This window comes from Suhomyces tanzawaensis (genome assembly GCF_001661415.1).
Source record: "Suhomyces tanzawaensis NRRL Y-17324 unplaced genomic scaffold CANTAscaffold_7, whole genome shotgun sequence".
NCBI classification, from domain to species: domain Eukaryota; kingdom Fungi; phylum Ascomycota; class Pichiomycetes; order Serinales; family Debaryomycetaceae; genus Suhomyces; species Suhomyces tanzawaensis.
The window spans coordinates 21,988-46,617 of record NW_017963642.1 but is presented as its reverse complement, the minus strand read 5'-3'; the positions used below and the strand labels follow the sequence as shown (position 1 = coordinate 46,617).

At 48.3% G+C, this 24,630-nt stretch overlaps 8 protein-coding genes across 8 annotated transcripts; 3 read left to right on the top strand and 5 right to left on the bottom strand.

Moving 5' to 3' along the window:
• Positions 1–712: 712 nt before the first annotated feature.
• On the top strand, positions 713–3,679 carry MIS12 (Mis12p; the record flags this gene model as incomplete). The annotated part of the gene is made up of 1 exon (XM_020211161.1): positions 713–3,679. The coding sequence occupies one exon, from the start codon at positions 713–715 to the stop codon at positions 3,677–3,679; it is 2,967 nt and encodes a 988-aa protein (XP_020062319.1).
• Positions 3,680–4,128: 449 nt separating this feature from the next.
• Positions 4,129–4,985, bottom strand: CANTADRAFT_27117 (uncharacterized protein). The gene has a single exon (XM_020208000.1). The coding sequence runs from the start codon at positions 4,908–4,910 to the stop codon at positions 4,230–4,232; it is 681 nt and encodes a 226-aa protein (XP_020062318.1). The 5' UTR covers positions 4,911–4,985; the 3' UTR covers positions 4,129–4,229.
• A 451-nt stretch (positions 4,986–5,436) lies between these two features.
• Positions 5,437–8,621, bottom strand: EPL1 (Epl1p; the record flags this gene model as incomplete). The annotated part of the gene is made up of 3 exons (XM_020211848.1): positions 5,437–5,486; positions 5,864–5,868; positions 6,082–8,621. The coding sequence occupies 3 exons, from the start codon at positions 8,619–8,621 to the stop codon at positions 5,437–5,439; spliced, it is 2,595 nt and encodes an 864-aa protein (XP_020062317.1).
• Positions 8,622–10,327: 1,706 nt separating this feature from the next.
• Positions 10,328–13,219, top strand: CANTADRAFT_55671 (uncharacterized protein; the record flags this gene model as incomplete). Its single annotated transcript, XM_020210474.1, has 3 exons — positions 10,328–11,411; positions 11,475–12,630; positions 12,919–13,219. Coding segments are annotated over 3 exons (2,541 nt in total), but the record flags the coding sequence as incomplete, so codon positions are not given.
• Positions 13,220–13,659: 440 nt separating this feature from the next.
• MKC1 (mitogen-activated serine/threonine-protein kinase) lies at positions 13,660–15,279 on the bottom strand (the record flags this gene model as incomplete). The annotated part of the gene is made up of 1 exon (XM_020211160.1): positions 13,660–15,279. One exon carries the CDS (start codon positions 15,277–15,279, stop codon positions 13,660–13,662), a length of 1,620 nt encoding a protein of 539 aa, XP_020062315.1.
• Positions 15,280–16,272: 993 nt separating this feature from the next.
• On the bottom strand, positions 16,273–17,851 carry CANTADRAFT_299952 (uncharacterized protein). The gene has a single exon (XM_020208326.1). It carries the CDS (start codon positions 17,502–17,504, stop codon positions 16,344–16,346), a length of 1,161 nt encoding a protein of 386 aa, XP_020062314.1. The 5' UTR covers positions 17,505–17,851; the 3' UTR covers positions 16,273–16,343.
• A 346-nt stretch (positions 17,852–18,197) lies between these two features.
• REP1 (Rep1p) lies at positions 18,198–20,642 on the top strand (the record flags this gene model as incomplete). Its single annotated transcript, XM_020211847.1, has 1 exon — positions 18,198–20,642. One exon carries the CDS (start codon positions 18,198–18,200, stop codon positions 20,640–20,642), a length of 2,445 nt encoding a protein of 814 aa, XP_020062313.1.
• A 1,782-nt stretch (positions 20,643–22,424) lies between these two features.
• POT1 (acetyl-CoA C-acyltransferase) lies at positions 22,425–23,666 on the bottom strand (the record flags this gene model as incomplete). The annotated part of the gene is made up of 1 exon (XM_020210445.1): positions 22,425–23,666. One exon carries the CDS (start codon positions 23,664–23,666, stop codon positions 22,425–22,427), a length of 1,242 nt encoding a protein of 413 aa, XP_020062312.1.
• Between the last annotated feature and the right edge of the window lie 964 nt (positions 23,667–24,630).

The window sequence follows — 24,630 nt, the reverse complement described above, 5'->3', positions numbered from 1 at the left end:
CTCAATATGGTTATGATAGTCAGACGATAGCCAAATGGGATGAGTTTTGGGACATCCAGCATCGCCAATAACAGACGAGCCACAATTTGTGAATATTGATGGCGACCCACTATCCAGTGCAAGCATGTCCTGGTTATCCATTACTTGTGATTGTCCCTGATGTGAAGTTGTGCCGTGTCTGGGACCATATCAACTTCTGGAGTGGTCTAATATCACAGGCAACCAGCTGTATCATAACCCACTAGGATATTATGGGTGCAAAACGCAAGGCGTGCGGCTCAAAGGCTTATCATGGTATCACACGAGCCGTTCATCCCAATTGACTCGGCCCATTTATTATCTAGGGGCGCACCGCCTTTGGAGTCACATGCAGCTGACTCTCCCCAGGTCATCTCTTCAGAGTCAACTTTTCAAAGACACAGGTGTCAACGGTCAGTACAGACCCCGAAAACGGCCCTACTGGACGCTGTGACACCCCCAGCACGCCAGCAGTCAATGGGCAGCAGTTGCTGGCAGACGGGGAAACGACTCTCCCTCTGCTAGCCAGCCAATCAGAAGGTGTGACCGTGACTCATCGAAGAGTGAAAAATTTTAGCCCATAGTAGAAGGTGGCCTGCACATAGTCCACCTATATAGAGAGCCAATTTCTTTTAGGTGTTTCAGCCATATATAGCCACCAGCACCCACTTCCCTTCCAGGCACGCTAATCAACATGCTATCCAGCAGAATTTCCAGCCGTTTGGCCCGCAGTGCCAGAAGCTTGTCCACCTCCCGGGTGCGGCTCGATGCGGTGGTAGTCTCGGGAACCAAGTTGGCCAAGTCCATCAGACACCAGATCGCCGACAAGGTCATCTCGTACAACAAGACCCATTTCAAGGAGCTTGCCGACGCTGGCGAGCTCGCGTTCGACGCGTTGAAGTTCCGTCCTTCCTTGACCATCATCCAGGTCGGCTCCCGTCCTGACTCGTCTGCGTACGTCAGATCCAAGTTGAAGGCAGCCCAGTCGTCCAACATCCGTTCCGACTTGCTCAAGTTGGACGAGCACATTTTCCAGGAGGCTCTCTTGGAGGAAATCGACCGTTTGAACAAAGACCCCAAGGTGAATGGGGTGTTGATCCAGTTGCCCTTGCCCAAACACATCGACGAGACCTTGGTCACCAACTCGGTGGCCACTCTCAAGGACGTGGACGGCTTCGACAGATACAACGTCGGAGAGTTGTCCAAACGTGGCGGTAATCCGTTGTTCAAGCCGTGCACTCCCAACGGGATCATCGAGTTGATCAAGACCACTGGCGTCAAGTTGAGAGGAAAGAACGCGGTGGTCATTGGTAGGTCCGACATTGTGGGTACACCTGTGGCAGCCATGTTGCGAAACGAGGACTGTACCGTCACCATTTGCCACCGTCACACCGAAAACTTGCCTGCCATTGTGCGCCAGGCAGACATCGTGGTGGCCGCCGTGGGGATCTCCGAGTACGTCAGGGCCGACTGGATCAAACAGGACGCAGTGGTGATCGATGTAGGAATCAACTACAAGGACGACGCCAGCGCCAAGAACGGCAAGAAGTTGGTGGGAGATGTCGCCTACGACGAGGTGGCAGCCAAGGCGTCTTTCATCACTCCTGTTCCAGGTGGCGTTGGGCCCATGACGGTGGCGATGTTGTGTTCCAACGTCTACGATGCCGCCGTGTTGCAAGCGAAAAAAGCCCACGAGCACGCATTCAAGCCATTGCCTTTGGTGCTCCAGGACCCTGTGCCCTCGGACATTGCCATTTCGCGTGCCCAGAAGCCCAAGAAGATCACCAAGATCGCCGAGGAGTTGGGGCTCTTGGAGAAGGAGTTGGAGCCCTACGGCCACTACAAGGCCAAGGTCGACCCCAAGTTGATCATCGACCGTTTGGACGAGCAGGCTGAAGGCGACAAGGTCGCCAACGGAAACTACGTGTTGGTTGCCGGTATCACCCCCACGCCTTTGGGTGAGGGTAAGAGTACCACCACCATGGGGTTGACCCAAGCTTTGGGTGCCCACTTGGGGTACAACTCCATCGCCAACGTCAGACAGCCCTCCATGGGTCCCACTTTTGGGGTCAAGGGTGGTGCTGCTGGTGGTGGCTATGCTCAAGTCATTCCCATGGACGAGTTCAACATGCACTTGACAGGTGACATCCATGCCATTTCTGCGGCTCAGAATTTGTTGTGTGCCGCTGTGGACACCCGTATGTTCCACGAGAGCACCTCCAAGACCATCAAGGGCTTCTACAAGCGGTTGGTTCCTGCCAAAAAGGGCAAGAGATCGTTCACGCCCTCGATGTTGGCTAGATTGAACAAGTTAGGCATCACCGCCACCAACCCAGACGACTTGACAGACGCCGAGATCGAGCAATTCGCCAGACTCGACATCGACCCCGAGTCCATCACCATCAAGAGAGTGGTCGACTGCAACGACAGATTCGTCAGAGAAATCACCATTGGCCAGGGAAAGAACGAGGCGTCCAAGTTCCCACCAAGAAAGAGCGGTATGGACATCACCGTGGCCTCGGAGTTGATGGCTATCTTGGCGTTGTCCACCTCGTTGAAGGACTTGAGAGCCAGAGTTGGAAAGCTCGTGGTTGGTACCCAAGCCAACACCGGCGTTGCCATCACTGCTGAAGACGTTGGATGTGCCGGTGCCATCACCGCCTTGCTCAAGGACGCCATCAAGCCCAACTTGATGCAAACCTTGGAAGGTACTCCTGTGTTTGTCCACGCTGGACCTTTCGCTAACATCTCCATCGGAGCCTCTTCCGTCATTGCCGACCGTGTTGCCTTGAAGTTGACCTCGCCTTCCAACCCCATCAACAACGGCCAAAAGGGTTTCGTGGTCACCGAAGCCGGTTTCGACTTCACCATGGGTGGTGAGAGATTCTTCAACATCAAGTGCAGAACCTCCGGCTTCAAGCCCAATACCGTGGTGTTGGTTGCCACCTCTAGAGCCTTGAAATTGCACGGTGGTGCCACTGACGTTAAGCCTGGCCAGCCATTGCCTCAAGAATACACTTCCGAAAATCTCGAATTCTTGGAGAAGGGATGTGCCAACTTGGCCAAGCAAATCGCCAATATCAAGCAGTACAACGTTCCAGTTGTAGTTGCTATCAACCAGTTCGAAACCGACACCGAGGCTGAAATCAAGTTGATCCAAGAACAAGCCCTTGCTGCAGGTGCCGATTTTGCTGTTCCTTCCAACCATTGGGCCAAAGGTGGTGCCGGTGCCGTCGAGCTTGCCAAGTCCGTGGTGGAGGCAGTCAAGTTGTCCAACAACGACACTCCACAAAACTATTTGTATGATGTGAACGACACTGTCGAAAACAAGTTGTTCGCCATTGCTTCCAAGATGTACGGTGCCTCTGCCATTGAATTGTCTCCATTAGCCAAGCAACAGATCGAAACCTACACCAGACAAGGTTACGACAAGTTACCAATCTGCATTGCCAAAACTCAATATTCATTATCGCATGATCCAGCCTTGAAGGGGGTTCCAACCGGGTTCACCGTTCCTATCAGAGAAGTCAGATGTTCTGCCGGTGCTGGATACTTGTATGCCTTGGCTGCAGAAATCATGACCATCCCAGGATTACCTACACATGCTGGATTTATGAATGTAGAAGTCAATGACGATGGAGAAATCGAAGGATTGTTTTAATCCGCCCAATAGATATATAGACGTGTATTTTATAGAACACTAGCTAGTAGCACTAGCTGAAGATAATAGTTGTAGAACTAGCAAGTTTATTTGAGAAGAATTGACAAGAGATACTAGCCCTTTCACAACCAACGGTTGCGAAATATGAGCATTGTGCAATTAATGGATGTGCCACTCCACAGTTTTCACCAAGAGGGAGTGCTTAGTGTAGTTCCAGATCTTACAATTACTTGAAATGGTTGGATACGGTGTCAATAACGACGGTCAAAGGAAAAAATACTGAATACTTCCAGCGTACTTTCGCATACCTTATAAGCTGGCTCGATTGTGAATTAACTTCACCACATTTCTAATGCTTGCACTGGTGAAATGTCCTACTGGTAATTACTGAAGGACGAGCAATGCCGATTGTTTACACGGATTATTATTGTACGAGCTGGTACTGGACTGGAAAGAACAATGCTGACTGTATCTTTTTGGAGACAGATCTATCTTCACTACATAAATTATTCTCATTGGTTACTTAGTTCATTTACGTATTACTTATTGACTACTCCAAGGCAGAAGAAATGTCGTTGTCGCCACCAACGAAACCAATGGTCTTGCCATAGGTGCTCTTCTTGCCTATGGTTTGGTAAATGACGTCTGCAACGTCGGCTCTAGGAATGGCTCCAGTCTCACCCTTGTCGGACTTGGGGAAGACGTGGATCTTTCCAGTGGCTTCCGAGTCAAGAAGGGCTCCAGGCTGCAAGATGGTGTAGTCCAAGCTGTCGCTGTATTCGTCCGCAAGGATTCTGTCAGCATAGTGCTTTGCAATGTAGTAATCTCTGATGGCAGTCTGGGAGAAAACGTTTCTCTTGTCAGCGTTCAAAGCACTGATAAGAACGTATCTTCTGGTTTTAGCCAATACAGAGGCTTCGAAGGTCTTGACAGCTCCGTCCAAGTCCACCTGGATGACGTTTTTGCCACCAGATCCTGCAGTGAACACCACCACGTCGTGGCCCTCGATGGCCTTCGAGAGCTCTTCAGCAGTAGCGTCGCTCAACGACAACGAGGTGGTCGTGATGTTGGAAGAATTCTGGGAGATTTCTGCAATTCTTTTGGCCTGCTCTTCGTTTCTAATCACAGCAGTGGCGGTGTATGGAGATGCCTTCTGGGCAAAGAGCTTGATGAGGTGCTGGCCGATCTTTCCGTGGGCACCGAAAACGATAACTTTGTTGAGAGAAGACATTGGATGGGTTGATAGGAGAAGATCACAGACTGAGACGATTCAATTGAAGGAAGAGACAATTGCTGAGCTGATTAATTGTGGACTGGTAAGTTCTCGAATTGTGGAGCTGAGCAGCATGGGCAGTATGCAGTATGGTGTGGCTGGATGAGGGCTCGGAACTAGAGATTGGCCCCAAGGGGGTTGCGCAGGGGGTAACCTCTTAAGACGAGCCAGGAGGCGAGTTCGTGCTGTCAACAGCTGAAAATTCCCCACGGTTGTGAAAAATTCTTGACTCTGTTGAATATGTTGGTACTTTCTGTGCACCATTGAAAAATATGACAGTATGCATTTTTCTGATTGGAGATGGTAGGGACTCTGAGATGGGTTGCTGCTACCAGGGTGGTTCATTAGTTTGTTCATTCCATCAAAACTGAGTGGGTCAGATTTGGGTAGTAAATTTATTGATCACACTTTCGGGCCCATCACCACCAGAATTGGCTTAAAACAGCCTGAAACATTCGAATCGTTAACGAAATTAAAAATCAAGCTATTCTTGCCCTGTATCGTCTCTGGGAGATCGACCGCTAGGGCATATCCCTTTTCAGTGAAATTATAATTATAAATATGTCAAGCACAAAGACCTAGCAAAACAATACGCAGAATAATAAGTGAGCTTCTTATTACCATTTATTAAGGCTATAACTTTTTGTATATACTGTTTCCTATGCATTAGGATACTCATTTCACTCAAGAAATTGCTGAGAGATCATCCCAGAAGGTTTCAGAAATTTGTAAACTGCCATACCGTTTTGCAGCTATCCTTTAATCTCGAATTTCTTCTTGGTGTGAACAAGACCACTTCACTTCAAATATTCTGGCCATAAAGATAGTAAGAGAATAGAGAGGTAAGGAAGTACATACCAGTATATGTGTTTTTACGATGCGGTAGCGTTACGTTATAATATTGAGAATACTAGGGCTATAATACACAATAAAGAAGATAAATCGTTAACAAAATAACAGATTTTGACCGAGGCAGGGTCCACTCTTCAAGAGTGTCGCCGTGGTTTATGCAAATACTCGAAGTTATTTTGGATGGGGTTGGTTGGTGGTATGTATAGTCTACCCAGTCTATCATAAAGGCTGGACAGATGGGACCTTGGTGATTGTTTGCCCCACATATTAAGAGGACAGCGATGGTTGGGGTTGCGATTGCTGTTGCTGCTGTTGCTGCTGCTGTTGCTGCTGTTGCTTATTTGCAAGCTGTTGCTGCTGCAAGGCTCTCATTTTGGCCTGTTGGATGTAGACTTGTTGCCTTTGATGTACTGACTCACGTAAAAGACCATACGACTTGGAGAGTAGCATGGACCCAAATCTAATGGATTGCGTATCATCACTGATACAATTGAGTCTTGAGGGATCCAAACTAAAAGGGTCTTGTAACCCTTTCTGGTTCTCCGAAAGATCATTATCGAATCTCCAATTTGAGTCCAACCTCTTAATAGTATCATGTCTGGAATCATACACATTTGGGATAGTAGGTTCTTTTGTTGAATTCAGCTCTTCATTGATATCATCATCTTTGAAGTTCATGAATTCGTCTATAATATCATCCGGTCTATCGATCAAACCCTTTCTATCGATAAAAGTACGATTCACTCTACCCGCACGTTTTCTCAACCTGAAGATAGGTTCTGATAATTTGGAATCATCCTCAGCATCAGAATGTTGCTTCTGCTGTTGTGAGCCGTATCCATTATTATATGCACTGAAGTTATGAGTCTCGATGTTCGATAAAAGTTGTGCAATGTAACTAACGGATTTATACTTGTGCTCATTGATCTTGTCGCGAAGCAAGGACAGCAAATGTGGAAAGTTTTTAGAAGGAATGAGCTCCCCATTAGATCCTCTGAAAGTTTTCATACCTGGCAATGGCTTTTTTCCCTCTTCTAAAAGTTTCTTCAAGGACTCAGATATGTAGTTGGTGGTATTAATTTGATGATAATTTGCAGCTGCAATTGATGAATATGGTACATGACTAAGTTCCTTACAGTTATTATTGGTGGATATGTCAAAGTATGGTTGGTAAGGATCATCGATGACATTGACAAATCCTTTATCTTGTTCCTTTCTTTTCCGTAATTTTTCAAGAACCGCCCTTTTGATGGTTTCATTCTTTTCCTTTAATACATATGAAACTGTAACGAGATCCATATCTGGGATCTTGGAAGGTGGAAGTTTGACATATGGTTGAGTAGAAGTTGTGGAACCATCCTGTTGCAATTGTTGTTGTTGTTGTAAGTTTTTATCTTTATTAACAGCATTGGTTCCAATCGTTGCAGAACCAGGAAGACCACTACCATCACGAGCATCAAGTTTTCTTTTATCATTTCTTCTTGTCTTCATACCCGAATCTCTCTCATCGTCTTCATCCTTGATTCTAATAACCTTCTTCCGCTTGTGAGGATAGAATAAGTAATCATCACCCTTGACTCCAACAGCCCTCTTCAAAGTCTTGGCCTCACAACGCAATTTGAAGATCGCGTGCTCAGCTTCCCAGTCTTGTGCCTTCAAGAGTTCTCTTTGAGTGACATTCAAAATAAGATCACGGGCACGGTGCATTGACTTTTGCAACAATCTTATTCTTTCAGCTCCCAAAGTATCAGCCCTTCTGGTTTTACGGGCTTGGCGGAATTCACGACGACGGAAACAAATATATGGATCGTTATCATTATCTTTCTCATTGGCATTTGGATCTTCAAACTTTAAATCTGGATGAATAGCTTTACCCTTTCTCTCTAGTTTTCTCTTCTTCCAATGTTCATAAATTGGCTCTCCAAATAATTGCAATAGTTTCGGCAAAGGACGGGCAATTGCTACTGATTTATCTGCTGTAATCTTGTCAAACAATGTGACGAAGGGAGAATAATTGATCTCTTTAGATAACTTTTCTTTAAGGGCTGAAGTTGAAAGATACTTCGAGTTTGAGCCTATGGGGGTTGTTTCATTCGTGCTTTTGCACTCCACCAAAATATAGTTAGATAACTCTTCGTAGGATAATATATTCGAGGTATCCATAGATAGAAATGGCTGCTTTTCTTCAATAGTTTTTTCAAACTTATCACACACAATTTCGAATTCCAACTCTGTGCACTTCTTTGTGTTCACTGAATCACCTTCCAATTTGGTTTTCTTTGTTAATTTAGGATAGTTTTTGCTCAAAACATCATTCACGAAAGTTTCGTCCTCCTCGTCCATATTGAATTCCACTCCGACTGTATCTTCCACAGTGGCACTAAATTTAATATACGACTCTGGCTCTTTGAATATCTGGTCATTATAGTACTTGTGTGCGTCTGGCCACACCTTCGATGCATCTGGGGTAGGAATGTATACCGAGCTGTCTGCTTTCTTGTCTTTCTGCTTGTCATCTTTCTTTGATCCCAAGAGGGCTTTTTGGGCCGCGTTGATAACTTGTTGTAAATGGACTTCATCTTCTTCGTTCTTATCCACACCTGTTTCTATTGCATGTAGGTCTCGTTGTTGCTGGCTTCCATTTTGGTTCAAGTGATGGATCTGACTCGGTTCTAGCTCGCTGTTATCCAACGGCGGCAAGTCCTTCTGACTGTATATGGCCAATGGTTGTTTCACTGAGATCTTCCGTTGACGGAACCGAGCACCTGATGCATGCAGCTTGGCAGTGCCAGAGGCTTTGGCAGGTAGGACGGCCATGTTATGCAAGACGGTGCAAGGCCTGTGTGTTTATTGATGACAGTACCCTGCTTTCGTGATTGATTGCGTTGTTTGGAATCCGCCCAGTGTCCGTGCTAAACTATTGCGCTTTGGATCTTTGCGCGAGTTCGTCGGAAAACGTCCAGTGAGAATTTTTGTCGCCCACTTGTCGGGTCTGGCGGTCAAACAAGGGGCAATTTCGTGGGGAAGGGTGCGCACTTGTGGCGTGTGATTGGTGTTGGGTGCTTCCTTGGGGCAGAATATGATACGGGACACCCTTTGTTTAATTGATTAGGAGTAGCCCCATGCACTAGTATACTGAAACGGGTTCAGGGGTTGTTGACAACAGTGCAAATTTTTCTCACTGCCAATTGGGGGCGAACCGGAACAGGCGCGACCGACACCCATGCACGTGCAAGGTCACGTGGCAAGTGCTAGTGAGGTGGGATGACTGGGGGTCTGGGCGGCTAGCACCAGGTGGGTGCCAGCGGGAATTGGAGGTCAAGCAAGGAGCACCCAAGCGGACAAAGGACTGGTGCAAGCAGTTGCTGGCACTCTTATCTGCAAAGCGTTAGTATTGACGGCTCCACTCATTTTGCCAGTGGCGCCGGATGCCCACTACTATCCAGAATTTAGGTGTGGTATTCAAGAGTGGAAATCCCGCCTGGAAAAGGTGAATGTAAGTTGCAGCTGTAAGTTGAAGCTGTTTTGGCCTTCCAGGAGGCGGCGAGCAATTTCTGATTAACTGGCGGATTCGACGACGTCAACAAGCCAAACATACCATGCACAGAACAGAACAGGTTATGACTGCAGACGATGAGTACGACTAATGTGGTCGTTTTGGCGATCACAGGACATTTTTGGCGGCGTGGAGGAACATCAGTTGGAAAGAAGAAGTGACCCGATGGTTGGTTAATTTACTCTTTGTGGATTTAATTGCAAGCGTCACAATTAGCTAAGCGGTTACGTAAGCAGCAAATGCAGTTTATCCGCATGAGTTCCGACCTCAGTGGGGATCAGCTTGCATAAGGCAATAGCGTATCCTGCTTGTTCGGCTGGTATTGTGGGTGTATAATGCTGGACACTTTGAGGGGTCAGTTTACCCGAAATAGTTGTGAATTTGCCGTTCTAAGAATATTAATTCAAGGTTAGCTCTAAAGTTACCTGTTCGCCAAGCAGTACCACTCTTCAAGTAAGCGATAAAATAAAGGAGAATACGTATAAAATAATTAGCTACCTGTGGGGCTCTCCGTACTTATTGCCCTTTAATATGGATAATTTTGATAGGAGACTTCACTTAAATCGCCTTTGTAAACTCACTGAAATAACTCATTAATTTACTAATCCCACTCTGGTATCTCTTCCGCACTTGCCCCTTCAGCCACTAAACCGCGGAGCCATCCAGGTCGTTCTTAGTCCTGTTCATACCCCTCGGAAACCCGTAATTACGGTCGGAACCTAGGCATAACCTGCAATTCTACCCCGCGAGCCCCACCATCGGTCACGTAAGCGCTGACTCAGCACTCACCTACTCCTATATCGATAAGCCTTCCAGAAACCGCCGTTGCCTTCCCCATTCATCGCTTACGAGAGAGATTTCCCCCACCAGTCACGAGGTGCAAGCGTCTCTTCATTCACTACCATTACCAACCAGAGAAACCGTTTTCACATTCTAGCAATACTTCCACTTACAGTCACAAGGTGACCTTGCCATGACGCTGATTACTGTTTCCGAGCTCCCATCGGCCAATCCATTCTTGAACCTGGTCTGTCCAGGATTCCAGTTTCTAGACCAGAATGTCCACTACGTGTTGAAAGATCGAGCCGAATGCTCCGTAAATTGGCCCATTACTGGCACCAACACCACAGCAAAACTCCACAACTCGTACTTGAACATCGCTCGTCCGCCCCTTTCGCCACATTCGAACGAGTCCAATACCTACGTGTCGTTGCCCTACCACGTCACCAGCTTATTCCGCAAAATCGTCGACACCAAGGACAAAAAGCTGGAGGGAAACATGCACATCGGTGCCAACATCAATGCCTTGAACCACGACCCGTTCAAGATCATCAACTTGAATCCAGGGTGCATGACGGAAATCATCGACATCAACAACCACTATGGACGCAGCTACGAGCCAGAGGCACACACCAGAAACCCGTTCAACAAGCTCACCAACAACTTCAACAAGCTCTTGAAGTTGTCTGCGTCGTCGCTGAGCCACCACAGCGTGCCTGGCGAGGACTTCCACAGCTTGGTGCAGTTGCATGAGGCCAAGGTCCCATCGAGCGTATTTCCAGGCATAATCGACAAGATCTTGCTGTTCAACCCCGAGACCTACACCAAGGAGCTCCAATCGCCATCCACCGCCAAATTGTTGATCTCGTCGCATGTCAACGTGTTGAACGTGATCGCCATTGGCTCCGATTCCAACTACAAATCCACAAAAGAAATCGTCACCTCCGACCCATTAATACCGTACCAGGATGAAACTGGCGAGGCCAGTTTGTCTACGAAATCGATTGAAAACTCCCAGCCTGCGTCCGAGTCCAAAAAAGTGGTAGAGGAGCCACTCTTAAGAGTCCAGTTCCGTAACAATTCTGTCATCACAGCCATAAAGTCGTTCGTGTGGAAAGAAAAGGATCCCATCGTGATTCTTGGCTTGGATTCGGGTGAGGTGGTTATCCTCAATTTGTCCCAGTTAAACTATCAAGTGTTTGATGATCTTGGCTTGGAAAAGCCTGCTGGCCAGCAATTGCACGATAATACTTCCATCAAATCTGGCCACAGTGGAGGAGCTAGTGCCTCGTCTTCTTCCGGTGGGTTTGGCACGATGGCCGTCACCACCATAGAGGTCTTGACCCACCCCGATTATGAGTTTTTGATAGTGGCAGGATACTCCAATGGAGAAGTGTTGATAATTGATCCCTATGCTCCACACCAATCTGAGCAAAGGTCAGAAGAAAAATTCAAAAAGTCAGGAAGCGTGTCCTCAGCGAGGTACACCAAGAAGGTTGTGGGTATAGATGCCCACGTCACGTACTTCAAGAAGTTCGACTTGAGCTTGTTTGCCAAGGGCCAGATATCTCCACCCAGCGAGGATCAGATATACTATCCCTACTATCTTGTTGGGCATTTCAAAATCAGCCACAAGCCCGTGACTGCTATCACGTCTACAATTCTGCATAAGGAAGACGACCCGGTCAATTTCCACCAGACTCCTCTTATTTTGGCAATTGCCTGTGACGACGGATTTGTGAGATTTATTGACTTCATGTTCACCTACAATTGTAACTATGGTGATGCAAACAACAAGACTCACAGGTCCATCTTGACTGATACCATTTCGAACTATTTCAACAACGGAGTCACTGACATTCAGTTCTCCCCAGATTTGAAATTTTTCTGCGTCGTGGGCCAAGGAGACTTGATCGAGGTTTTTAAGATGACGTACTATAATGTCAACGGTTTGCTTAGCAAAAATAGCACCTCTCTCAGCAAGGCCCAAAGTCACACCAACATGAGTATTTTAAATGGAAATATCACCGGGAGGAGATCTAGAAGTGGCACTGTCAACAGTGTTAACTCATCTAACCAAGCCACCAACAATGCCAGTCTATTCTTATCTCCTCACAGCATTACTCCTTCCAACAGTATGGATATCTCTAGGAATGATCAGTCCTCGAGAGCTCCCGGCGTGAGCACGAAGGAACTGAACCCTCCTGTGATAAAGAGTATTAAGATAGTTGCCAGACTCAAGAGCCATACAAATACTGTCAGAAAAGTAAAGTTTGTCAAGGAGAATCTCTTTGGCGGGGGCGAGTTAGAAACTACTAATATTCTGGTCTACAAATTAATCAGTTGTGGCTTCGATGGCAAGGTGATCATTTGGGAGTTTGACTACAAGGCATTATCTAAGCTCAAGGTCCCTAGGCCAAAGGAAAAGCAGAAAGACCAGGAACAGAAGGAAAAGGAGCCCAAAGAAATAAGAAAATCAAGATTGGATGGGTCCAAATCCCCAAAACCAATCATTACCCATGCCAATAGCCCTTCTCCGATCAAATCCTCAAGGAAAGGTACCACTCTACTGTTCAAACCAACAGTAAACCTACACGCAAGAAGCAGGTCAATCAATACAGAAGAGTTCACCACTCCTCTTTTAAATGTGAATTCGCCCACGTTCAACACGTTGAACAACTCCTTGAATAATTTGACGAATGGTGGCACCATGAACATGAATACCATTTTGAATTCAGGAACCAGTCTTAATGCGGTCGATTCAAATGTACAAGGTAGTGAGCTTGTGGAGCAATCCAGCGAGTTGGTGAGCTCGTTTTACCGCTCCCTCTATGATATCAGATTCAAGAGACACTATAAATCCTTGACCAAGAATGGCAAACTCAAGAACGTCAACTTTGGGACCTTGTTTCATCCTATTATCGATGATAAATTGGTTCCTTCTATTGAAATCCCATTATTGTCATTGGACCTTTCCAATTTGGTTCACGATGGTAAGATCGACGGGTTCCACTTAGATCCCATGAACTTCTGGTGCTACGGTAAGAATGGGGATATTTTCCGGTATGTTATTAGTTGAATGAAGTATAGAAGAAGGGAAATTTACGATTAGAGTAACATTGAATAGAACGATTGAATGTTGGTGGGATTGAATGCTTATGGAATGAAAGATACTTCCATGTGGATTAATCAATAACTGGTTATTTCGATGCTGTCGGTTACGCTATTAATTCCTTACAAAAATGAATCATTGATCTATAATGTAGTACATATAAAAGAGCAGGTATCGATGATGTATCGTACCTTTAATGAGTCCCGTCGTGATATAGTTATGGTACACGTGCTTGTATAGTGCCAGATGGATATGAATTTCTGACTTCAAGCCTTGAATTAATTACGCTTAAAAGTCCATGCTTCTATTGTGGTATGCGTTCAACATGCCGTCGAACGGACAGTTGTGGTTGTGACGTTATTGTTTAATGTGGAATCTGCGAGGCAAAGTGAATGCAAGTGGCTAGGCTAATAATGATTGTTGAACATGGAATTACCGTCCAATCCAAACCCTAGTTCTTCTTCCAATCTGAAAAGCTCGCCATCACTCACCCCAGACAGTGGCTGGAATTGTGAGTTATGGACCGATTGGTTCATAACGTGGCCCTGGACAAACTCGTCCAATTCCTGGGGCTTTGGAACCGACTGGTAGTACTGGAGGTCCTGGTTGCTGTTCAAGTCGGAGGGATTGGTATTGACGCCAGCACTGAGGGCCAGCGACATGTTGTTGGAGTTACCGAAATTGTTCATGAGCTCGTACTGGTTGGGGACCGAGTTGATTGACATCGAAGTCAAGTCGTTGTGGAGGTGGTCCTCGGGTGCGGATTGGTGGTGGTCGAAGTACTGCTGCTTCTTCTGTTCTTCCTCTTCCTTTTGTCGTTGCTGGAATTGCAACTGGAGCTGGATCTGTTGCTGTTCGTGGATGGGTTTTCTAACGAATTCTCTAAAGGTCTTGACCTCGTCTATTATCATTTGTTTCATGGTGTCCATGTCGTCAACGGTTTCGAAGGCCTTGAAGTCGAACTTGACCTGGCACTCGGGCTCGTCCTGGGGATCGTGCCATATCGAGAGGTAGGGGTGGTTCAAGGCTTCCTCCACCGTGATTCTCTCGTAGGGGTCCAACGTGAGCATTTTCTCAAGCAAGTCCAATGCCAACGGGTTGGAACCGGGGAGCAACTCTTCGTAGGACACCTTGACCATGTAGGGGAGGGACCTGACGTAGTTCTGGGCTCTGACGGAGCCGATCTTGGTCAAGGTCGAATTTTTGGGGGTTCCCAAGATCAACAAGATCTGGTTCAACTGGTCCACGTAGTCCTTTCCGCGGAAAAGCGGCTTTCCTCCCAACAACTCGGCCAAGATGCACCCCACCGACCAGATGTCGATGGCCTTGGTGTAGTTGGTGAAGCTCAACATGATCTCCGGGGCTCTGTACCACCGGGTGGCCACGTATTCCGTCATAAAGCCTGCGTTCTGCTCGGGGTTCTCCGAGAAGCCCCTGGCCAAGCCAAAGTCACAGATCTTGAGCTCACAGTCCGCGTTGACCAACAAGTTGCCTGGCTTCAAGTCGCGGTGCAACACGTCTGCCGAGTGGATGTACTTCAACCCACACAACACCTGGTAGATGAACGATTGGTAGTGCGAGTCTGTCAACGACTGGCCCAGACGGATGATCTGGTGCATGTCGCACTCCATCAACTCTTCGTACAAGTAGATCTCGTTGAACTTGCCCGTCATCGGGTTGGGGATGATGTCCAAGTCGTAGAGGCAGGTGATGTTCTTGTGCCCGCGGAAGAATTGCAACAACTTCAACTCGCGGAGCGAGCGCTTGCACAAGATTTTCTTGGAGAAGATGTTGGTGATCTTCTTGATGGCCACGTATGAGCCGTCCAGCGTGGACGAATTGCACTGGTTGGTGTCGGGGGTGGGAGACGACGAGCCGTCGTCGTACTTGGCGGAGCACACGATGCCGTAGGCGCCGTGGCCCAACTGCTTGACGATCTTGAACCGCTTGTCGATGATGAAGTCCTGGTTGAACACCTTGTTGACGGAACGGCCGTAGTAGATGGTGTCGTCGGAGGAAGACGCCATGGTGGGGATTGGTGGGGATTGGGCGATGGAGGGTTAGTGGGGGTTAGAGTGTGTGGGGGGGATTTGCGAGAATGGAGGTGGCGATTGCGTGGTGGCGACGTATGTGGTGGTGGCGACGTTTTTGCTATGAGGGGGGAGTCGTCTCTGGCGACTGCGGTGTCTCGTGGTGGTGGCGATGTCTGGTGGTGTCGGTGATCACAGACGGTGGTAAGGTAGAGTTGCGACCCGTCAGATTTTTCTGTGTAGTGTACAGACAATTTTGCGGCGTGTGCACCAGGAGGCAGACACTACTTTATAGGGCCGGCGGGGGTATTATTAGAAGCGAAATAGTAAATATAGACAGTGAACGGCTGGGTGCGGAACCGGTACCCAAACGGGTGGGCCTGGCAGGGCACATTGTGCAGGAGACCTGGGTGGAGGGGAGCTGGTGAAGGGGAGCTGGTGGTGGGTAGGTGGTGGTGGTAGGTGGTAGGTGTCGGTTTGTGGGTGCCGGTTCGTGGGTGCCGGTTCGTGGGGGTCGTGAGGATCGGTTCCTATTGTTCTTTGCGTGCGCTGTCTGTTCTCCCGGCACTGTCTTCCCTGCCTTTCCCTGCTGCTCCCCCGCAGTGTCTACCACTAGGCACCTGGCGCCGCTGCCACGCCGTGTATGCACCGACGCCAAACCCTCCAGCTGGGGGTCCTAACCTGGCGCATCTTCCACACTGTACCCCGGCACAGCCTGCAGCCGTCCTGGTGGTATGACGTAGGCACTATATTTAGCGCGCATGGGAGATATTCCGAGTTCCACCCCCCCTGTGCCTGTGGCGCCAGCAACGGCCCATCGACCGGCGGCCCTCCGCCGTCCCAGTCCCTGCCCGCCAGTCCCCATTCAGAACCACCCCAAACTCTCTTACTACCATGCAAATGTCTATCTCGCTCGTAAAACGCATCGCCCTGCGCACAGTGCGATATCGCTGGATCACTTTTGACTGTCGGTGGATCTGCCCAGCAATCGCTACAACCAAGCGCCAGACGCCGCATGTACAAACTCGACTCGATTTACAGAACTAACTTTATTCGACTGTTTATTTGCTCGTCTGCACCCACCTATGGAGCTCGGCCAAACCCCGCTGAATAGCCTCCGGGTTATTGCCAAACCCAATCCGGACAAATCGGGTCCACTGCTTGCCGAACACGCTGCCGGGGACCGCCAACGTTGCATGGGACTGGGCGAGGTCCTGACACATTTTGTCCACGTCAATGTCAGCGTTGATGCGGATGAAGCACGTTGAGCCTCCTGCCGGGCGCACCCACGAGTATGCACCGTTGGAGGAGCGGATGAACTCGTCGATCACCGCCAAGTTGCGGACACAGATGCGGTAGCTGCGCTCGAGAAGCACCTGCGCGTGCTGCAACGCGTGCGCTGCCACCAAGTCGTCAAGCACCCCTACCGAGATCGTGTTGTAGTCCCGCTTCTCCCAGAGATCGCTACGGATGGCAGCGCTGGGGCACACGATCCACCCCACCCGGAGCCCAGCAAACGAAAACGCCTTGGAGATCGACGAGGTGGAGATGGCGTGCTCGTAGCCAAACTGCACAATCAGCCGTGGTGACGCAGGAACCGAGTGGAAGAGCGGCCGGTACACCTCGTCGCAGAGAATCCGCACCCCGTGCGGCCGGCAGATGTCGATAATGCCCTGCAAGCTGGCGTCGTTCCACACCACTCCCGTGGGGTTGTTGGGGTTGTTGATCACCACCAACCGCGGGCGGTGCTGCTCGACCAACGACCGCAAATCGTCCAACCGCGGCTGGAACCCGTCGTCATACGCGAGCTTCCAGGGGATCACATTGGCCTGGTTCCCGGAAAACATCCCTGGCACTGCCGACAATTGTTGGTATGTGGGGTCCACAACTATCACAGTGTCGCCAGGCGCGACCAACGAGTAAAACGCAAGGAAGTTTGCGCCGATGGCGCCGTTGGTGACCACCACATGGTCGGGCGCAACGCGGTCGGCGCCGTTGGCGTTGTAGACCAGGGCGATGGCTGCCTTCAACGCGTCAGACCCTCTGATGTCGCCGTAGGTGAGCTTGGCTGCAAGGATTTGGGGGGTGAGGTCGGTGTGTGTCAAGCGCTGGAGATCTGCAACCGACAACGACTCGACGCACGTCTCGCCCATGTTGTGGGCGATGCCGGACTCGTACTTGTCCATGAACTGCTCCACGAGGAAAGGGGGCTGATGGACCATCGTGGGGAGGGGAATATGAAGGTCAGAAAGAGACTGATGCGGAAGCAGAACGGAATCAGACACTGAAATCAGTAATGGATTCAGTGGAAGAAAAGTGTTGGGTATCACTGAAATCAGACACTGAAATCGGTAATCAAATGAAATCAATGAAATCAGACACTAAATCGGAAGAATCAGAAACGGAATCAGAAATGAAACCAGAAATGGCTGTATTTGTAGTATCAATCCAATCAGGCACAGAAATTGGTTTGTCGCTGGCTAGGAACCGATCGCTGGTGGGTGGCGTTTCTCCAATATTTATCTCACCACTCTCCTCGTTTATCTGACAATCCGATTTCTCTCCGCATCCATCTTATCAATTATGACTCTTCCCTGCGCAGTGTGCGCCTCCTGCGCCCGGTCGTACCAGGATAACCTGCCAAACGGCGTTTTGTCCCTGTCTGACCGTCTCCTTTCCGCACAATGGAACGTTGCAATATGCACCGCGGCTGAACATCACATGACCCGTACCCGCACGGTTCACTTCCTTATAACCCTCCAGTTTCCACCACTGGCACTCGTCGCTGCCCACGTCCCCAAAGTCCCTGCTTGTTGCACTGCCTCCACCGTGCCCCCACTGCGCTTCTAGCGTCTTCTCCCCCACGTCCCCGCGTCCCCCACGTTCCTCCCCACGCCCATTCCCCGTTAGCCGCCATGAACGACTCCAAAGACAGACTCGATGACTTGGCCTCCCTCTTCATTCCCGACATTCTCCACCACGTCTCGCCTCCTGCGCCTGCTCCTGCCGACGCCACGCCCGTCACCGTAAAGCAGGAGGATTTGGACTACAGCTACCACCAGCGCGATGCCATCGACTCCATGGCGTCTCCCACCTCCAAACAGCACGCCAGTCTGCTAGGAACCAACACTGGAGGGTCCAGCAACTACAGCAACTTCATGAACAACAACAACTTCATTGGCAGCCACACCAGCTTTGCCTCCACACCTTCAGGACCCGTTTCAAACCCCCAGCAGAACCTCCAGCAGAACCAGCAGTATCCCATGATGGCGCCGTTCGACATGCCGTTGGCGCCACAGCACATTGGGCACTACAACACCAAGCACCACCCGCAGCACATGTCGCTCTCGTTGTTCCAGATGAACCCCTACAACCAGCAGCTCGTGCTGCAGCAGCAACAGCAGCAGCAGCAGCAACAGCAGCCGCAAATGCAGACACAAGGGTCCCAGCAGTGGCTGAGCCAGCAGCAGCAGCAGTTGCATATGCTCCAGCAGCAACAGCAGCAACTCCAGCAGCTCCAGCAGCTCCAGCAACAGCCGCAGGCGTCGCATGTCCAGGACGACCAGTACGCCCAGATGATGCAGTTCCAGCCGTCCCACGGCCTCCATGCGTCCAATTCGTCCTCCAACTTCCTCAACACGGCTGCCTTCTCGAAAAATGCCAACAGAGACCTCAACTGGTTCGCCAATTCTGCCTTGGACTCCTCGATGGGCATGCCTACGTCTGCGTCCTCCAACCTCTACAACAACTCGCCATTCATCGATTCCTCAGAGAAAATCTCCAGTCCCGAGCCCTCCAACCTCGCCGAGCTCGAGGCTCCGTCTGCCATCGAAACAGCACCACCTCCCAGCGTAGACCCCTCGGAACCAGCAAAAAAACGGATGAAAACCAAAAAGAAAGACATCAAAGGCTCTGAGTACGAGTTGGACTACACCAAAAAAAAGTGCAGGGCGTTGTTGGATTTCAAGAAGGGTACGGCTGTGTCCCACACACCTGAAGAGTACAAAATCGTCGACAAGGACGACAACGAGGTGGAAGTCGACTTCAATGGCTTTTTGAACGGACGTTTTCTCACCAACGACACCGATAATATCGTCTACATCTTCGCGAAGAAAAATGACGAAGACAAGGATGCGAGCGACGAAATGGATGCCCCCGATCCATCAGTGAAACAGGACCCTAGGGTGATTTCTTGCTACAGGAGAAATTACATCCAGATCTCCATGAACATGAACATTAAGGGATTCAAACTGAACGACAAACTCCTCCGAGTGCGCAGCAGCGAGTACGGATACTCCATCACAAGGGTCATCAAGTACTTCAAGATCGAGGTGCTGGCTGTTACCAGCCTCAACAACAGAAGCGTTCCTATCTTTATCAAGATCGTGAAGAAGGATAAGGACAAGGCCGAGAAGCTCAAAAAGGACAATCCCGATATAATCCAGCCCTCCCATATGAACGAGAATGAACACGTAGTGATTCTCAACGACGATGTTTCGCTTGAAAACGGCGAAATCGATCAGTATTTCATCATCAATAAGTTGCAGTTCAAAAATGCCACTCCCAACAATGGTAACTCCACGTTCCAAAACTACTACCGGTTAAAAATCAAGTTGAGTGCAGTTGTGGCAGATTTGTATTACGACGACTATGTAGATGATGAGGTGAACAACTTGGGTGCTGGACAGGGTGGAAACAGTCTGGACAATAACGAAATCGTTCTACACGAAATTACAAGTGAACCGATCATTGTCAGAGGCAGAAACCCTAATTTCTATACTGAAAAGAACGACATCTTGATTAAGGGAAGACTGAGCACTTCAAAGAAGAGTTTCGATTTATTCACCAGAGATGATGATGATGAAGAAGATGAAGAACCAGAAGAGACTTTGGGCAACCCCAGTCAACCTCACTCCTCTGTCGAGAAACTGGACACCAAAAGAGCCTCACAAACGGCCCCAAGTGTTAAAGTCATGAACAGCATGTTAAACGATGCCATGGATGAAGATGAAGAGATCTCATCTGGAGCAGCATCGTCGATTGAGGAGGAGTCCACAAGTCAAAGAATGACAAGGCCTCCAAGTGGCAGCACTGAAGGCTCGCAAAAAGACCAAGCCAAGAACAGTTCAGTTCCACCATTGGCGTATTCTGGAAATAATGCGACAGTTTTGGACTTGAAATCAATTAAAAGGTACAAGTACTTCCCCATCTCTAACGTGTACTACTTGCCCCCTATCAATGTTGTCTATTTCCCACACAGAGCCCATCAAGGCAACAGTGCAAAGGACAGCGAAAACAATAGTCGGGTTGATGAGATTGTAAGTGAGAGAAGAAAGAGCTCCAATGTCTATTTTAAGTGAGAACCAAGATGGGGACTTTTGACTTTAAGAGACGTTGTGCTCATGTATTATACTATTTTCAGGGTATTACCCCTTATAAGTTAGCGAACATTCGAATTGTCCCATCAAAGGTCGTAATTCTAGCTACTATAGGGCTATTTTTCCTTGATATTACGCAATGCAGTGACGAAGAAAATAAGATGTAAAAGCCTTTGGCATTGTAAAACTGGTTCCTGGGAAATTAACTAGACGATAATAAGGAAAGGATTTCTAATCCTGAGTTTTCATGTTGGTTCCTAGGATTTTGTTCGAATCGATCTCTTTATGTGCAGACTAATTCCAATTCAGAGAGGGTGTGAATTTTACAACTATTTGTTTGAAAATAATAAAACACACATTGTAATACTATTCTGTACCTTTGGTGATTAATGGAGTTTTACGTTAGAGTGGCTTCATTCGGGCTCATTCAGAGATCTCTTACCATGATTGGCTTTAAGCTCGAGATGGCAACTAGTCTAGATTCGTTCATCCGGCATCTTTCCATGAATATTCCAGCTCTTTTTGAATATAGTGCTCCAGAATATGAGCCTCGCAAATAAAATTCTGGTTTAGACCGGGATATTCCTCATTTTTGGTGGTACTATTGAGAGGTGCCCATACATGTTACTAGAATAGCTGTCCCACATTCTGAAACTTCTAGTGGAATTCGCCAACTGGCTTACTGTTGTGCTCATTAGTTTTACCTGGCGTGTTGGAAGATGGTCAACGAAATTCTATTGGAGATCACAAAATTAAAAGATATAAAATAATCAAGTGAATAATTTGGGAATATCTAGTAAAAATGAATCAGAAATGCTGCATGTTTGAGCTATAACCCATCATGATTCAAGTGACATCCAAATTATAAGTCAAGTAATAAAATTCATCAGTGTACTCCTTACCAATATTAGAAGTATATTTACCTAATGAAATCTAGTATTAACTTTACATCACAGTCCTCGACATGTGAAATACATAATAGGGGGGGGGCTCATCTTATCTTAGAAAACCACCTACTTGAAAATAGGATTTAAAGCACAGTAATGAATTTGTTTCATATTAGGCATATCCACCTACATTCTGACTGAACCCAACATATTAAATCAATTCAATTCTTGTAGGACATCTTGTGGAGCTCAATTCTCTACTCACGTGATCAATTTTGGGTGCAAAAGTATAGGTTAATTGAGCGTTTTGTGACGACAGATAGATCTAATTAATATCTTTGCTACCATCTTGTGGAGTAAAATTAAAAGGGACAAATATTGCTCTAGTCAGCCAGCTAACTCAAACATGTCACCTAGAATGAAAGTAATATTAAGGTGTGGATATACGAAATGATGAGTTGGTGGTTTTTTCAATTCGATGAAAGCGATGATAGAAGTGTTGAAAGTACTGCAAGAACTGGGCGCAACAAAGATCGCACCCCAGATAGAATCTTAGTACTTCATATCTTACTTTTCCATTGATCTACTAGTTTTTTGTTCATTTATGAATGATAATCCACGAGCTTCACCTAGGTTAGATTGCACAATAGTAAATATTTTATAAGGGTCTAAGCCATACTAAGATTTACTCTGGGGGTAAGAACCACCCAACACCTGGGCAATGGCTGCGAAAAACGTTTGGACTATACAGCTACTCCAGACATCACTAATAAATAGATATTCATTAACTATAAATATTGAATCGTAAAACCAGGAACACTCAGATCCGAATTTTTGAATGAACTATAAAATACTGACTAGCAGTAACACCACTCGCTTACTCCTTGATAAGGACGGAAGCGGCACCCATACCAGTACCAATACACATGGAAGTCAAACCGATTTGACCTGGCTTCAACAATCTCAAGATGGTAGCATATTGTCTGGCACCAGTGGCACCCAATGGATGGCCCAAAGCGATGGCACCACCACGGATGTTCAACTTCTCGGATGGGATGTTGACGCTTTCAGCGGAGTATAAACATTGAGCAGCGAAAGCTTCGTTGACTTCGAAAACATCGACGTCGCTGACCTTCAAGCCGGTCTTTTGCAAAACTCTTGGAATGGCAACAGCTGGACCAATACCCATGATTTCTGGTGGAACACCAGCGGAGGTACAGAGAACGAACTTACCTTCGATCTTGTAGCCCTTTTGTTCAGCCAAAGATCTTCTCATCAACAAGACGGCGGCGGCACCGTCAGAGACTTGCGAGGCGTTACCAGCGTGGGTGGTACCGTCCTTGGCGAAGGCTGGCTTCAACTTGCCTAAGGATTCGGCAGTGACACCTGGTCTTGGACCTTCATCGGTGTCGACAACGATGGACTTCCAGGTGACGTTTTCGTCGTCATCTTCTTCAGCCAAGAACGATTCGATAGGCAAGATTTCGTCCTTGAAGGCACCCGAGGAGACAGCCTTCTCAGCCTTTTGGTAAGAGGCAGCAGCAAAGGCGTCCTGCTTGCTTCTAGGGATGTTGTGCTTCTTGACCACGTTCTCGTTGGTGATACCCATAGGGATCAAACACTTTTGCATTTCTGGGTCGTTCTGCAATTGTTCAGACACCTTTGGGAGAGATTGAGGGCCGTAGTTGGAAGACATGGACTCGACACCTGCAGCCAAACCACAGTCGATTTCGCCTGTCTTGATCTTGTTGGCAATGTCGGAAACAGCCATCAATCCCGAGGAACATTGTCTGTTGATGGCGACAAACGCAGCTGTGTTTGGAATACCAGAAGCCAAAGCAGCACCACGGTGCTCGAAAGCACCAGCAGAACGGTTAAGCACGTTACCGACAGCAACGTCCTCGATCAAGTTGACGTCCACGCCGGTCTTCTTGACGAACTCCTTCAAGAACGCAGTCAAGATGTAGTCGGAGCCCACGTCCTTGAACTTACCCTTGCCACCTCTGGTCAAGGCGGTTCTGTAAGCGCCAACGATGACGACGTCGTCAGGGTTCTTTTTGAGCAAGGCTTGCTTGGAGGATGGGCTCAATTGACCGCTTAATTGGTTTAATCTTTCCATGATGTATGTGATGGGGAATAGTGGCCTGAAAAGTGTGGGGGGTGTGCTGCTTATATAGTGACCAGGGACGATTTCACAGGACCGAGGGGAGGGGTGTGTCCGAGGCAAGCACGCGAAAAAGACTGGGGTAGGTGGGGGCTAACCTGTAACGCGAGGTGGGCTGTAACGTGCACAGCTGCGATGGAGGGTGTGGGGTAACGTGTAAACTGGGATGGGAGGCCGTGGATGGCGGTGGTAGTACGGATGTTCAGGTTGGCAGAGCGAGGGCTGTGGGTGTGCTGGCGGCGGCGACGACAGCCAGGAAGCCGAGGGAGCCGGCCAGTGGCAACATCCATGCTGCACTACTCTGGGACACTCACCCAGGTCCCGAGGTGCCAGGGCCTGGCGCGCGCACGACCGCGGTCCAGCGAGGTGCCGAGGATCACAGGGCCCATCGGCTGACGGGGCCGCTGGAGGCCGGCCCGTCACATGGAGCGTCACATGAGACGTCGGAGGGTACTCCGGCCTGCACTTTCCGGATAGTAGATCATTATTCATGATAATGGATCTTAAATTATTATTGGCTAGTAGGGAGAGGATCTCATTGGAATATAGCGTATCTATCTTCCATTGCTACCAGTAGAGGTCCCTAAGAGCCTGTAGCAACTCCTGGCCAGCAATTCCGATAGCTTGCGTAATCCTGGTAGAAAATGGACCAGATTAAGATTCAGCACTTGGTCATTACTTTACTAAACCTTGAAATTTGCAGTCGTCAGTACGCAGTACTAATGATTGGAAGTCGCCACTTTGGCTTTGGAGTCACTCGGGTTGGAAGAGTATATTGATTTGTCATCTAGAGTGTTAGGATCGCTGGCACTTAGATCTATTTTAACTAGAGATAGAAAGAATCCCCTATTATCCGAAAAGTGCATGGACATCTTCTATGGGGCCTATATTTGGTGGTAAGATAGGTATGTCATATGCT